The sequence below is a fragment of the Rhinoraja longicauda genome, chromosome 5, assembly GCF_053455715.1.
Source record: "Rhinoraja longicauda isolate Sanriku21f chromosome 5, sRhiLon1.1, whole genome shotgun sequence".
Lineage (NCBI taxonomy): Eukaryota > Metazoa > Chordata > Chondrichthyes > Rajiformes > Arhynchobatidae > Rhinoraja > Rhinoraja longicauda.
Window position 1 is genome coordinate 11,359,833 of NC_135957.1, and position 13,704 is coordinate 11,373,536.

The 13,704-nt window shown below is 44.5% G+C and overlaps 1 protein-coding gene across 1 annotated transcript in view; it reads left to right on the plus strand.

Moving 5' to 3' along the window:
- LOC144593406 (CUB and sushi domain-containing protein 1-like) overlaps nt 1-13,704 on the plus strand; it is a 1,892,487-nt gene that overhangs the window by 526,552 nt on the left and 1,352,231 nt on the right. The window contains exon 3 of the mRNA XM_078398909.1: nt 6,201-6,313. Coding sequence (XP_078255035.1) covers nt 6,201-6,313 — 113 coding nt within the window. The remainder of the gene's footprint in view (nt 1-6,200; nt 6,314-13,704) is intronic.

The window sequence follows — 13,704 nt, forward strand, 5'->3', positions numbered from 1 at the left end:
TCTGAATTTCCTCACTCCAACTCCTCATCGGTTCCCGGTCTCCGAGAGCGAACAGGGTCTCGGCTGGGCTGGGCTGGGCTCGGCGGCTTCCCTCTCCTGGTTCCGCAGCCGGGTCTACTGTCAGGTTATGGTCGTGGCTCACCGGGACCTTAAAGCAGAGATAGATAGATGCTTGATTAGTATGGGTGTCAGCTGTTATGGGGAGAGGCAGGAGGGAAAGGTAGATCAGCCATGATTGAATGGCGGAGTGGACTTGATGGGCCAAATGGCTTAATTCTGCTCCTATCACTTATGAACATATGATCTTCTGCTGCGTTCGGCTTGCTGGGACCATGATAATATAAAAATAAAACTGAGTGTGAATTGGTTTGAAAAGAAAATTACTTCTCCTAGATGAAATTGCTGCTGGGTGGTTTTGTGGACCTCACTGTCCACAGTATTGTGTCGGATACCTGCCGCAAAGTTTCAGCCAGTATTGTGTCCTCATGAAGAAAATGCACGGTTCATTTCTTTGAGCTTCAAGGATAATCATCTTTCTTCTGTTTGTCACCCGCATCTTTTGCTGTCTTCTGAATTTAATAAAAATCTCTGCGTACATAAGAGCTGATTTCTGCAGACATAAGAAACTGCCTTTGCTGTTAATCTGGTGCCAAAAGATAAACTGCTGGAAGAACATGTTTGTCTGTGCTCTTGGTCCAAGACTAAGTCTTGATGTAGGATCCATAAGACATCGGAGCAGAATTAGCCATTGAGTCTACTCTGCCATTCAGTCATGGCTATTTTTCCCCTCTCAACCCTATTCTCCTGCCTTCTCCCCATAACCCCTCTCACACTTGCTAATCATGAACCTATTACAAATCCCCTTGACTTGGCCTCCACAACCGTCTGTGGCAATGAATCCCACAGATTCACCACCCTTTGGCTCATTCAGTTTAGTTTATTGTCACATGTACCGAGGTACAGTGAAAAGCTTTTGTTGTGAGCAAACGACTCAGTGGAAAGACAACACATGATCACGATCGAATCATCTGCTGTGTACAGATACACAATAAAGGGAATAACATTGTGTCATTTTGTACAAGATAAAGTCCAGTAAAATCAGAGTGAAGATAGTTTGAGGGTCTCCAATGTGGTAGGTAGAAGCTGAGGACCACTCTCTAGATGGTGATGGGATGTTCATTTGCCTGATAACAGCTGGGAAGAAACAGTCCCTGAATCTGAAGTCTGCATGTCCACACTTCCCTAACTCTTGCCTCATGGGATAGGGGAGAAGAGGGACTGGCCCTTGATTATGCTGGTGGCCTTGCCGAGGCAGTGTCGTGTGTAGATGGAGTCAATGGAAGGGAGGTTGGTTTGTGAGATGGTAATCGTCTTCGTCCACAATTCTCAACAATTTATTGCGGTTTTGGATGGAGCTGTTCCCAAACCATGCTGTGATGCATCCTGATAAAATGGAAGGGAGAGAGGAAGCTGTGGGGATGATTCTTGACTATTTTGTTTGTCTCTGGAAATAAAGCCCATCAGGTCAGTTCATCATACTAGTGTACTTGTTATTATATTGGCGTCATGACTGACGCCACATTGTGGGCATGACTCCTCACATAATGATGGGACTGAGATGGCATTTATTTGAGACCAGCATTGAACAACTGCAAGTTGCCTGAGAACTGCAGCAGGAGACCCAAGAGTTAACCCATAACTTAGCTCGTGAAACAGAATCACTGCTGCTTTGTGCCAGTGAAGTCCATCAGGCGAATTTGTCTTCGTGTGTGTGTACCAGTGTATTCATTATTGATCTGGTGTCATAACTGTACGTGTACGTGCACATAATGTACGTGTGTGTGTGTGTGTGTGTGTGTGTGTGTGTGTGTGTGTAGATATGTACATATAACTTGGATGTACCAGTTTTCAGGAGTGAAATGAGAGTGTGCTGAGTGCAGATTGAGTCTGTTGACCATCCGTTTGACTTTTCAATGCTCTTTCAAGCATTGAGTTCTTTCAGCAGCTTCTTTTGCAAATAGACCTGTTCAGTTACTGGTCGGGATGGGGGATGGCTGGTCAGGTGTCAGTCTGGAGATGGAGAATATTGGTTAACACTTACTACTTGCACAGTTAAGAATATGACATATCATCTTTATATTATTGTTTACAACATCTAGATTATTCAGTACTTTGAATCACTTGTCTCCCATTCTCCATGCCACAAAATCCTAAACATGGACTTGCAGAAATAAATTGAGCAGGTTTCATGATGCAAAAGCAAAATTCAGTGTATAGTTCCCTCTTCCAAGATGCCGACTAGGAATTAGCCAAACGTGACATTGATGGATTGCAGCTGAATCTCCTCTGTTTGACACGCAGTCAGTCTCCTTCAATGTCAGCAGGACAAAGCAGCTACTTTTCGACTTCGGGCAGCGCGTGATGGACTACATGCCCCAGTCAGCATCAATGGTGCCGGAGTGGAAATGGTTGAGAGCTTCAAGTTCCTTTGGCATTCATATCACCAACAATCTTTGGTGGACCAACCGCGTTGAGGCGACAGTCAAGAAGGCACACCAACGCCTCCATTTCCTCAGGAGACCGAAGAAATTTGACATGTCTCCATTCACTCTTACAAACTTTTACGGATGTGCCAAAGGAAGCATAGTGCAGGGTTGTATTACAGCCTGGTTTCAGAACAGCTCTGTCCATGACTGCAAGATATTGCAGGCAGTTGTGGACATAGGCCAGTCCATCACGCAGACCAGACTCCCCAGCAGTAACTCCATCCACACTTCATGAAGCTTTATGACAGGAGCCATCATAAACAAAGACCTTTCACACCCTGGCCATTGCTCCTTCTCCCCATTCCCTTCAGGCAGAAGATACAGAAGCTTGATCGTGCGCACTACCACACTCGGGAACACAAATAGATAGAGTGGTCAAGAAGGCTTTTGGCATATTGGCCTTCATCAGTCAGAGTATTGAGTAGAGAAGTTATGGGGTCATGTTGCAGTTGTGCAAGACATTGGCGAGGCCACATTGAGAGTATTGTATTCAGTTTTGGTCACCCTATTATAGGAACGATGTTGTGAAGCCGGAAAGGGTGCAGAGAAGATTTACGATGATGTTGCCAGGACTCGAGGACCTGAGCTCTGGGGAGAGGCCCTTCCATAAACCAGGATACTGTCCAATTCACCTCTACCCCATTGCATATATCGGACTTTGTCTCTGGAACTGCTGCACTTTCACGCTGAGAACAATATTCAACATTCTGTACATTTCCCCTTTGCTCTATGTATTGCACTTGAGTTTGGCTTGATTGGATTTATGTCGTTTGGTTTAGAGATACAGTGCGGAAACAGGTCCTTCGGCCCACTGAGTCCATATCGACCTGCGATCCACGCACACTTATACCATCCTGCACACAACAGGGACAATTTACAATTTCACTGCAGCCAATTAACCTACAAACCTGTACGTCTTTGGAGTGTGGGAGGAAACCAAAAATCTCGGAGAAAACCCACGCAGGTCACGGGGAGAACGTACAAACTCCGTACAGACAGCACCCGTAGTTAGGATTTAACCCAACTCTACCGCTGCACCACTGTCTCTGATTGCTTTTACATTTCACATAGTTTTTAATTCCATTGATTTGATGTTCCCCTAGGTTTTGGGTCTAAATCTCAAATCAATAGAAATGGATTAATGGATGGGAAGAGCTTTAAGGGCGATGGGCCAAATGCAAGCAAATGGGATTGGGTCTAGCCCAGTGTGCCAACATGGTCAGTCCAGACAAGGTGGGCCAAAAGTCCTGTTCCCATGCTACAGGTAAAGTCATAGAATCCATGGCACCCGTAGTCTAGATCAAACCCGGGTCACTGGAGCTAGAAGGTACAGTATTATCTGATTCGATTGGATAGCACACAAAACCAAGCTGTTTGCTGTACCTCGTGCTGAATGTATGGAGTTTTTGGAGTACATTAAAAAAATAAACCTAAACCTCCTAACCGAGCCTCTGGATGCTTTGATCAAAAACTGTGATGTTTCAAACTGGTATTGATCGGTTCAGTCACATTAGCACTTGGTCAGCAGAATTTAAGCAAAAATCTTTCTACATGGGAGTAGCAAACTGGCCAATTGACTTGATCAACTGTAAGTTTTTTGAAGACCAACTTAGTGAGCAGATAGATGTTAAACTGTGGCCTGTCTGCTCTATCTTGGACCACAAATTCTCAGGCAATTTTCCAATGTCAGATTTTTTGAGCATTGCCAAAAATATTTATCTCTCAAGGAACACAATTGACAAAAATCATTCTAGTCTTTCACTTCTTGGAGTTTGTGACTTCTTGCCAAGTGTGCATTGTCTTTTTTATCTCTGAAGTCTGCAACACTAAATGCGTCTTAGTACTTGATTGACGACAACTTTGTAAGGATGTTGTGAAAGGCAATGTGGAACTTCAGATTTGTTTATTCAAACCAACAATTGCTAAACTTTCAATATTGATGTCTATTTTCGAGTCATACGGCATGGAAACAGGCCATTCGGCCTAACTTGCCCTATCTATACTAGTCTCAACGATCTACATTTGGCCCATATCCCTCTAAACCCATCCTATCCATGTACCTGTCTAAATGTTTTTTAATGTCATGATAGTTAGTACCTGCGTCAACATTTTCCTTTGACAGCTCGTTTCAAACCTTTGCATATAAAAAGAATCCCCTCCGGTTCCTATTAAATCTTTCCCCACTCACTTTAAAGCTATGTTTTCAGGTTCTTGAGTCCCCTACTCTGGGTAAAAAACTCCTTCTCATGATCTTTAACACCTCTATAAGATCACCCCTCATCCTCCTGCAATCCAAGGAGTTGGGGCGGAATGATGGCACAGCGGTAGAATTACTGCCTTACAGTGCCAGAAACCCAGGTTTAATCCTGACTACTGGTGCTGAGCTTGTATGTTCTCCCCTTGGTTTCGCCAATGTAGAGAAGTTGACATCTGGAACAGCGGATACAATAGATAAGGTTGGAGGAGGTGCAGGTGAACCTCTGCCTCACCTGGAAAGACTGTTTGGGTCCTTGGATGGAGTCGAGGGGGAAGGTAAAGGGACAGGTGTTGCATCTCCTATGGTTGCAGGGGAAAGTACCTGGGGAGGGGGTGGTTTGGGTGGCAAGGGACGAGTGGACCAGGGAGTTTTGGAGGGAATGGTCTCTGCGAAAAGCAGACAGGGGTGGAGATGGGAATATATGACCAGTAGTGGGATCCCGTTGGAGGTGACGGAAATGCTGGAGGATAATTTGTTGGATACGCTGGCTGATGGGGTGGAAGGTGAGGACAAGGGGGACTCTATTCTTGTTACGAATGGGGGGAGGGGGAGCAAAAGCAGAGCTGCGGGATATTGGGGAGACCCTAGTGAGAGCCTTGTCTATAATGGAAGAGGGAAACCCCCATTTCCTAAAGAATGAGGACATCTCCGATGCCCTAGTATGGAACACCTCATCCTGGGTGCAGATGCGGCGTAGACGGAATTGGGAGTAGGGGATAGAGTCTTTACAGGAAACAGGGTTGGAAGAAGTGTAGTCAGGATAGCTGTGGGAGTCAGTGGGTTTGTAGTAGATGTCGGTAGTCAGTGGGTTTGTAGTCGGTCCTCTCCTGCCCAACCTCTCCCTATGTCTCAGGCCCTCAAGTCAATAGACAATAGACAATAGGTGCAGGAGGAGGCCATTCGGCCCTTCGAGCCAGCACCACCATTCAATGTGATCATGGCTGATCATTCTCAATCAGTACCCCGTTCCTGCCTTCTCCCCATACCCCCTGAATCCGCTATCCTTAAGAGTTCTATCTCTTGAATGCATTCAGAGAATTGGCCTCCACTGCCTTCTGAGGCGGAGAATTCCACAGATTCACAACTCTCTGACTGAAAAAGTTTTTCCTCATCTCAGTTCTAAATGGCCTACCCCTTATTCTTAAACTGTGGCCCCTGGTTCTGGAGTCCCCCAAGCATCCTCCTTTGTAAACATGTTGGCATCTGGAAAGATGATACCTGTGGGGCTTCAAGCTCTGCATATCTGTCGTTTGGTCTAGCTGATCTTTGGTGTGATGATAACATGAAACATAGCATGAAAAGGAAGGCACAGAGGTGCACTTTGCCTGATGGTCTTTATTCGTCCGTGGACTGTTATTGTTTCTCACTTTCTTTTTCCCTGGTGCTTGTTTCCTCAGGGTGACTGGCTTTCAACTTCCATCGCCGATTGTCAGCTCGGGCTCAATCCTCACACTTTGGTTCACCACGGACTTCGCAGTCAGCGCGCAAGGATTCAAGGCAGTTTACGAAGGTAATAGGCTTACTGTGATGGTTCACTGTTGTGCACTCACATGATGCGAGATCTTCGTCTTCCAGAGCCGCAGTTGCAAAAATCACTCATATTTTTGGCAGACATCAGACCTGTGCAAAGCTGAGAAATCAACAGACGACAGACCCCACCCCCCCCCTCACAGAGCTGTGCAACTTTAGCTAATGCGATGTTGAGATGTGCAGACGAGGCATTTACCCCAAAAGATCCTCAGTTGGTTTATCTCCTTTCGTGTGGAGGTGACTACAGTTGTTTTCAGTGCTTCTGGGTTATTGAAAGAAAGTGTGTCTAATTTTCATTCGAGTACTGCCTGAGGAAACCTGTGAACTCCGACTGTTTGGGGCTTCAGGTTTGTGGTTAACTGTTCAAAGTCTTTGATGAGTACAATGTAAGCCTTACTGTTTTCCCCCTCACTGCACTTCAGAGCCTGGTTGTGCTCAAGAGTCTTGGACCATCTTAAAGAGGAAATATACACACTGCCCGTAAAAGGAAAATAGCAGAACGGTAGCGGGTCTCTTGAGTGCGAACATGTGAATGTCCTGATACAGGGGTCGGGACAGGATCAAACTCAAACACACAATAAATCCTCCATATCTGAAGGACGGACGTGCTGGCGTTGGAGAAGGTCCACAGGAGATTTAGGAGGATGATCCCGAGGATGACGTTGTTAATGTATGGTGAGCGTTTGATGATTCCGGGCCTATGCTCGCTGGAGTTTAGAAGGATGAGGGGAGGGGGGCATCTCATTGAAACTTACTGAGTAGTGAAAGGCCTGGATAGAGTGGATGTGGAGAGGATGTTTGCACGAGTGGGAGAGTCCAAGACCAGAGGGCACAGCCTCAGAATCAAAGGAAGCACCTTTGGAATGGAGATGAGGACGAATTTCTTTAGCCTGAAGGTGGTGAATCCACTGAATTGATTGCCACAGATGGCTGTGGAGGCCAAGTCATTGGGTATTTCTGAAGCAGAGATTGATCGGTTCTCAATTAATAAAGGCATCAAAGGTTACGGTGAGAAGGCAGGAGACTGGCGTTGAGAGGGAAACATAGATCAGCCATGATCGAATGGTGGAGAAGTCTTAATTCTGCACCTGTGTCTCAATGTTCTATGGTATAAAAAAATGGGGCTGTAACTTCTACCACCCATCCAAGACTTCTACTATCTCCATGCTGTTGTCTGAGCGTTTCCAGGTTCTTTTTTGCACAAACACCATGATATATTCAGGTTGAAAATAGTATTTGATGGAGCTCCAAACATGGGTTTCTGAAATCCCATGTGTGAGTGGCATTCAGCACAGGGTCCTTGCATCTGCCTGATATCGTGCAACTGGGCCAGAGAGATGTGAAGGGTGCAGGGAAATATTTAAGGGCTGCAATCCCCACAGCAGTGCCATGCGAAGTCTACCTCCCAATGGGAACCTGTCAATCCAGATGCATTGATGACGACCAAGTTGCCTGCTCTGTTGCACAGCAGGCACGGATAACGGCAGAGGTACGGCAGAATCATTTCCATCTTTCAAACCTCTTCCTCAGGCAAGTTGCATCGGAAATCTCCAGAGAGAAATAAACTCGCAGGAAGCAGAAAGGAGAATTACGGATTGGCAAGGGCTAAAACCAATACTAATCACCACAATTGTTTCTTCATGTATCACATTTATTATTAAATTAATGAGATTATATAATCACTTGGCAAGCTGGAGCAATGATACAGCCATTTGCAGCACAGAAGCCAAGAGCAGAAGCAGCCCAGCCCTTGGTTTTAGATTGTAATTAAGCTTTACTAGCTGTTATATCTGTCCAGGGAATTCTTAAGCCTCTTGATCCTTGCCTCTTGATTACCAATGGTGATGCACTGCCTGGAAAATGACAAGTCTGAAGTAAAGCACGCCTGCCAAACACATCTCGTCGGAGTGCATCAGGCATGAGGGAGCTGAGAACAATCATCTATTGTGGTCATTCCAAAGATGTGCCGTTGAGCAAAGTCTTGGGGGGCAAAAAAAAAGACAATGACATATTCAGAAATAGACCAGGATTCAATGTAAAATTTCCTTTAATGATGCCACCAGAGGAGCAGATTATGCTGCAGTGAGTTCTGATTTCTAGCATCCAAGCAGGAACAACTAATTGCAAGGTAGATTATTTTGGATGAGAATTAAAATCACACCTCAAATCAAATTATCTAGTTTGCCCCTGGGCTATAAGCGGCCAATTTATGGACACCTGTACATGTGATCAACCTCCCACACAGTCGTTAAATGCAAAGGTTCGATGTACGTACGTGTTTTCGTTCCGATAAGCAGCAGAGCTAATTGGATCTCTCTCCACTTGTAGCAATTGTTCTTTCGTATCATTCTGTGATGTGTCTTTGATGCTGTTCTGTACAATATGGTGGAGGTATGGTTGCCATATCATGGGATTTTTGGGGCAAAATCTGGATTATGGACGTTTGTAAAAATAGAACCTGCTTGTTACCTGGGGTCAGTCTGTGAATAGATGGTGCAAGACTGGATCAATTCTTGAGAGTTGAAAGGAGCTGGGTAGAAAGACGAGTGCATAACATTGTGAAGTATTGCCTGAAAGAAAGAAGTGTCGTTGAGAAATCAGCAGGGTGCTAGTTTGAGCTGTCGGATAAATGGACTGACATGCTGAGAATGGATGCTGTGGCGGCACAACTTTGCAGCAACTTCAAGTCCACGCACTCACTCAATAAAACGTGAGAGTTAGTGAAAGTACAATTACCTGGAAACATATAAATCTCTTGCACTCATAGTTCGTATGTAAGTAACATTTGGAAAGGGAACCCAGAACTGGATGTCATTTTTGCCTAATTACAGTAATACCTCTGAAACCATTCATTTGCTTGAAGCCAGTAAATAAGTGAAACATCTGAATCTTTTCGCAGAAACCTTAATTGAACTACTGTGATGGAGGAAAATCTGTTTAAATTGCTGTCACATCTGTTTCAATTCTAAGTCGAAGGTTGACTAAACACATCCTGCGCCACTTCGCCATCCTCAAGATGAGGATTGTGATGGTTGAGGCAGGTAGCCTCTATCTAAAGGTTTAGCAAGCACAGAATAGCATATTAGTGTGAGCAAGAGAACAAAAACCATCAACATTACACAATATCAATTGTTTGATCCATTTCGTGAAAGAACGACCAGTCTCTCTCTGTTTTCTCCATTTGACACCAAGGATTAGAACAGTCAAAGAAAATCAGAATTGGATTTTTTTTTTCTTTAGCATTTAAAAACTGCATTTCTTTTCATTTGCAGGTTGAAAAGTTGGTAAATGTTCTGTGTGTGACTCAACGAATGCATTATTCTTGTCTCAACACATGAATTATTTTGCCTTTATCTTCTGCAGTTCCTTGTTTCTTCTCATAACACACGTTGGAGACAATTATAGAAATAAGGAAATGTGGAAATCGTGTCATTTATGTATTCTACCGCCATTCAACCAATCCATTGATTGATTTACTGGTAAATAAAATATCGATCAATGAATTGGTTGAATCAAGGTGTGGAATAATAAAATATATTTACTTGAATAAGTTGAGAAGGAAGGCTCCTTGCAACAGAATGGAATTACGCACTGAATCTTGCAAATTAACCTCAGCCAGGATTATACTTTAGTTGGTAGAAGTGTTCTACAAAAGATTCTTTCAAAATCAGCCATAAAATGAGTGTGGAAAAGAAACCTGTTTGCATGAGTGATTATCTTATTCTATGTGTTTGTGTGTGTTTATACATGTAAAAATATATTTGTACAACCAGAGAAGTTTGCTTGTGCAATACAATATAACAAAACCAATATGGCTGCTGAATTGACGTTAGTTTGCAGCGGTGTTTTGGCATTAACTTGTATTATTGAAGAGTTGACTTGAAATGTTGAATTGACAGTTCTATTGTTGTGCCTTGTATACCAGATGCAGATTTGTTTTGCCCATGCCATCTGATTGTGAATGTATAATATCTGCAACTCCAAATGGTCTTAAGTGCAAGATTGTGAATTTCCCAGTTGGTGATGCTAAAAGTTATGCATCTTCTCAACAGTTACATAACATTTGTTCTTTCAAAGGCGATGTTGCAGCACACAAAGATCTGAAATGTAAATTGCTCTCTCAAGTCTTTAACTATCTTAATTGCTGTCTCTTTTTAAATGTTTCCAAAGAGCCCCAAAACGTACAACTCCAGAGCTAATGTCGAAGATTTGCATAAGTAAGAGAAGGGAGGCTCCTTGAGCCGTAAAGAATTTCGCAAATTAACATACACAGGTGCACCGTCGATTTTTCAGCATCCTTGGTTCAAGAGCATTTCTGGATTATCCATTTTGCCGGACCAACAGATGTCAGCAGACCCAACAGACCAAGAGGAGGCGAGGGAACTACCGAGGGTGCCGAGGTACCAAGACACCGGCCTGCAAAGTCGGCTGCAGAAGTTGGCTATGGGAACGGATCTGCTGGTTGCGGCCGGGCTGGAGTTCCAGAGACCCGGCAGCAGGGGGCAAATTCGACCCGCAGAAGTCGCGATGAGGTCGAGATCGGCCGCCTCACCCGGCTTAGGCACCACATTTTCAGGGGGACTTCCAGAGTGGGGGTGGAGGGGAGGGGGGTGGGGGTGGGGGGAGATTTTAAGTGCGCTCTCGAAATTCTGTCCGGTTTAACGGTCCACCAGTCGTCAGAAAATCGGTGGTGGATCTGTAGCAAGATTATGCTTTATTTTGAGCCCATCTGTCTATAGCATGAATCTATAGAATGAATCAGAGACCCACAGAGTAAACACTTCAATCCTACTCCATCCTATCTTTGCTGCACCTGTTTGTGTGGTGCATGTCGCATTTTACACCGGCATATCGCACTCTGATGATGAGGTTAAGACAAAAATTTGTTCAAATGATTTGCTTGATATGAAAGAAAAAAAACACCTTGCCAATTAAGCACCAGGAATTTGCATCGACTCTGCTGGCCAGATTTTTTAGATTTAGAGATACAGCGCAGAAACAGGCCCTTCGGCGCACCGAGTCCGCGCCGCCCAGCGATCCCCGCACATTAACACTATCCTACACACACGAGGGACAATTTTTACATTTTACCCAGTCAATTAACCTACAAAGCTGCACGTCTTTGGAGTGTGAGAGGAAACCGAAGATCTCGGAGAAAACCCACGCAGATCACGGGGAGAACGTACAAACTCCATACAGACGGCACCCATAGTCAGGATCGAACCTGAGTCTCCGGCGCTGCATTCACTGTAAGGCAGCAACTCTACCGTTGTGCCACCGTGCAGCTGAATAGATGTTTCTATTCAAATTGTAATTGCAACCAAATGATCTTAGTCGAAACCAGTTCTCCAAGTAACAAGTTTCAGAGTAGTAATTATAAGAAGGAACAGATTACACTGATTAACAGAGATACCTTGTTGATGGCCCGATTGTGTTCAAGTATTGTCTTTCTGCTGACTGGATAGCAGGCAACAAAAGCTTTTCACTGTACATCGGATCACGTGACAATAAACTAAACTCAGATTGAGTGGGTCAAGTGTGGTATGATTTATCGTCTTGTTTCATATCAAGCTGGACTTCTTCTTGGATGAGAAATCCCTTCCTTCTTCTTTCGTATGTCAACTGCACCAATCAAAAGTGGCAATTGGTGCTTCAGAGTACCGTAGTTGACTACCCAGTGTGGAGGATGAGGACGTAAAATAGCTCCCACCCCAGACATCCCTTTGAATCTTTGGGATTGGTGAAATATTTATTTGGAACCATTACTCGTGTCAGTTTGACAATTCTTCTCCCTGGATCGTGTTAGACAATAGACAATAGACAATAGGTGCAGGAGTAGGCCATTCGGCCCTTCGAGCCAGCACCACCATTCAATGTGATCATGGCTGATCATTCTCAATCAGTACCCCGTTCCTGCCTTCTCCCCATACCGCCTGACTCCGCTATCCTTAAGAGCACTATCTACCTCTCTCTTGAATGCATTCAGAGAATTGGCCTCCACTGCCTTCTGAGGCAGAGAATTCCACAGATTCACAACTCTCTGACTGAAAAAGTTTTTCCTCACCTCCTCTAAATGGCCTACCCCTTATTCTTAAACTGTGGCCTCTTGTTCTGGACTCCCCCAACATTGGGAATATGTTTCCTGCTTCTAAGGTGTCCAACCCCTTATTAATCTTATACGTTTCGATAAGATCTCCTCTCATCCTTCTACATTCCAGTGTATACAAGCCTAGTCGCTCCAGTCTTTCAACATACGACAGTCCCGGCATTCCGGGAATTAACCTAGTAAACCTAGTTATGGAACACGATAAGTCTCCAGGTCAATTCATTTGTATCCTGCAGTTAGCCAGCGTTCTGATGAGGCATTACGGGCTGATATGGGAATAAACTGGAAGCTTGAGGGCTGTCTTCTCTTCTATTAAAAAAATACAGATGAGCTATTGATGATGTGAGCTTAAATGATTTCCAGCAGTCGTTCCTGTGACCACAGGAGGCAAAGATATTCTCTGAAAGAAAATGATGAGAGCGCTCATGATATTGGCTCATTTCTGACAGGGAATGCAGCGCGGAGACAGGCCCCTTCGGCCCACCAAGTCCGCACCGAACAGCGATCACCCCGTACACCAGCATTATCCAACACACTAGGGACAATTTACAATTTTAAGCCAATTATCCTACTAACCTGTACGTCTTTGGAGTGTGGGAAGAGACCCAGAGAAAACCTAGGCAGTCACAGGGAAAACGTACAAACTCCGTACAGACACTACTAGACTATAGAATATGAACAGAGAGTGTGGAGTACAAGGCTAAGCAACAGAATAGATTCCTAACCATTTCCAAGACGAAAAGTAGAGTGCGGGTGAAGGGAAACTATTGACAGTGAAGGACCAGGGAAAATGGTGGGAGATGGTTTGTCAGGATCGAACCCGGGTCTCTGGCACCGTAGTTGCAGCAGGTCAACCACTACGCCACTCTTCCGCCCATTTGCCGTCCTGGCAAACAAATCCCCAAATATCTTCTTTCTACTTTTGCTGTCTCTCTCTCCTCAGATCCTGATCAGCCTGTTGAGCATTTGAGGCCAGTATTACATGTGACTGCAACAGGCCGTTTGGCCCCACCAATACATGCCAGCGTTTATGCTCCAGACTTTTCCCATCTAAACTGATCAGAATTCCCACCATTTTCCTTTTCCTTTTCCTTGGATGCTTCCTCAGCTTCCCCTTAAATGCATACAACCCATTTTATTTTAATCTCTTCCCATGGGAGCAAGTTCCCACTCTCTCTGCCCTTTGATGTGTCTTCAGAAAATCCCATCTTATTATTGATCCCATCTAGTTATATTCTTCCTCACAAGTGGAAGCGTTCCCTCCA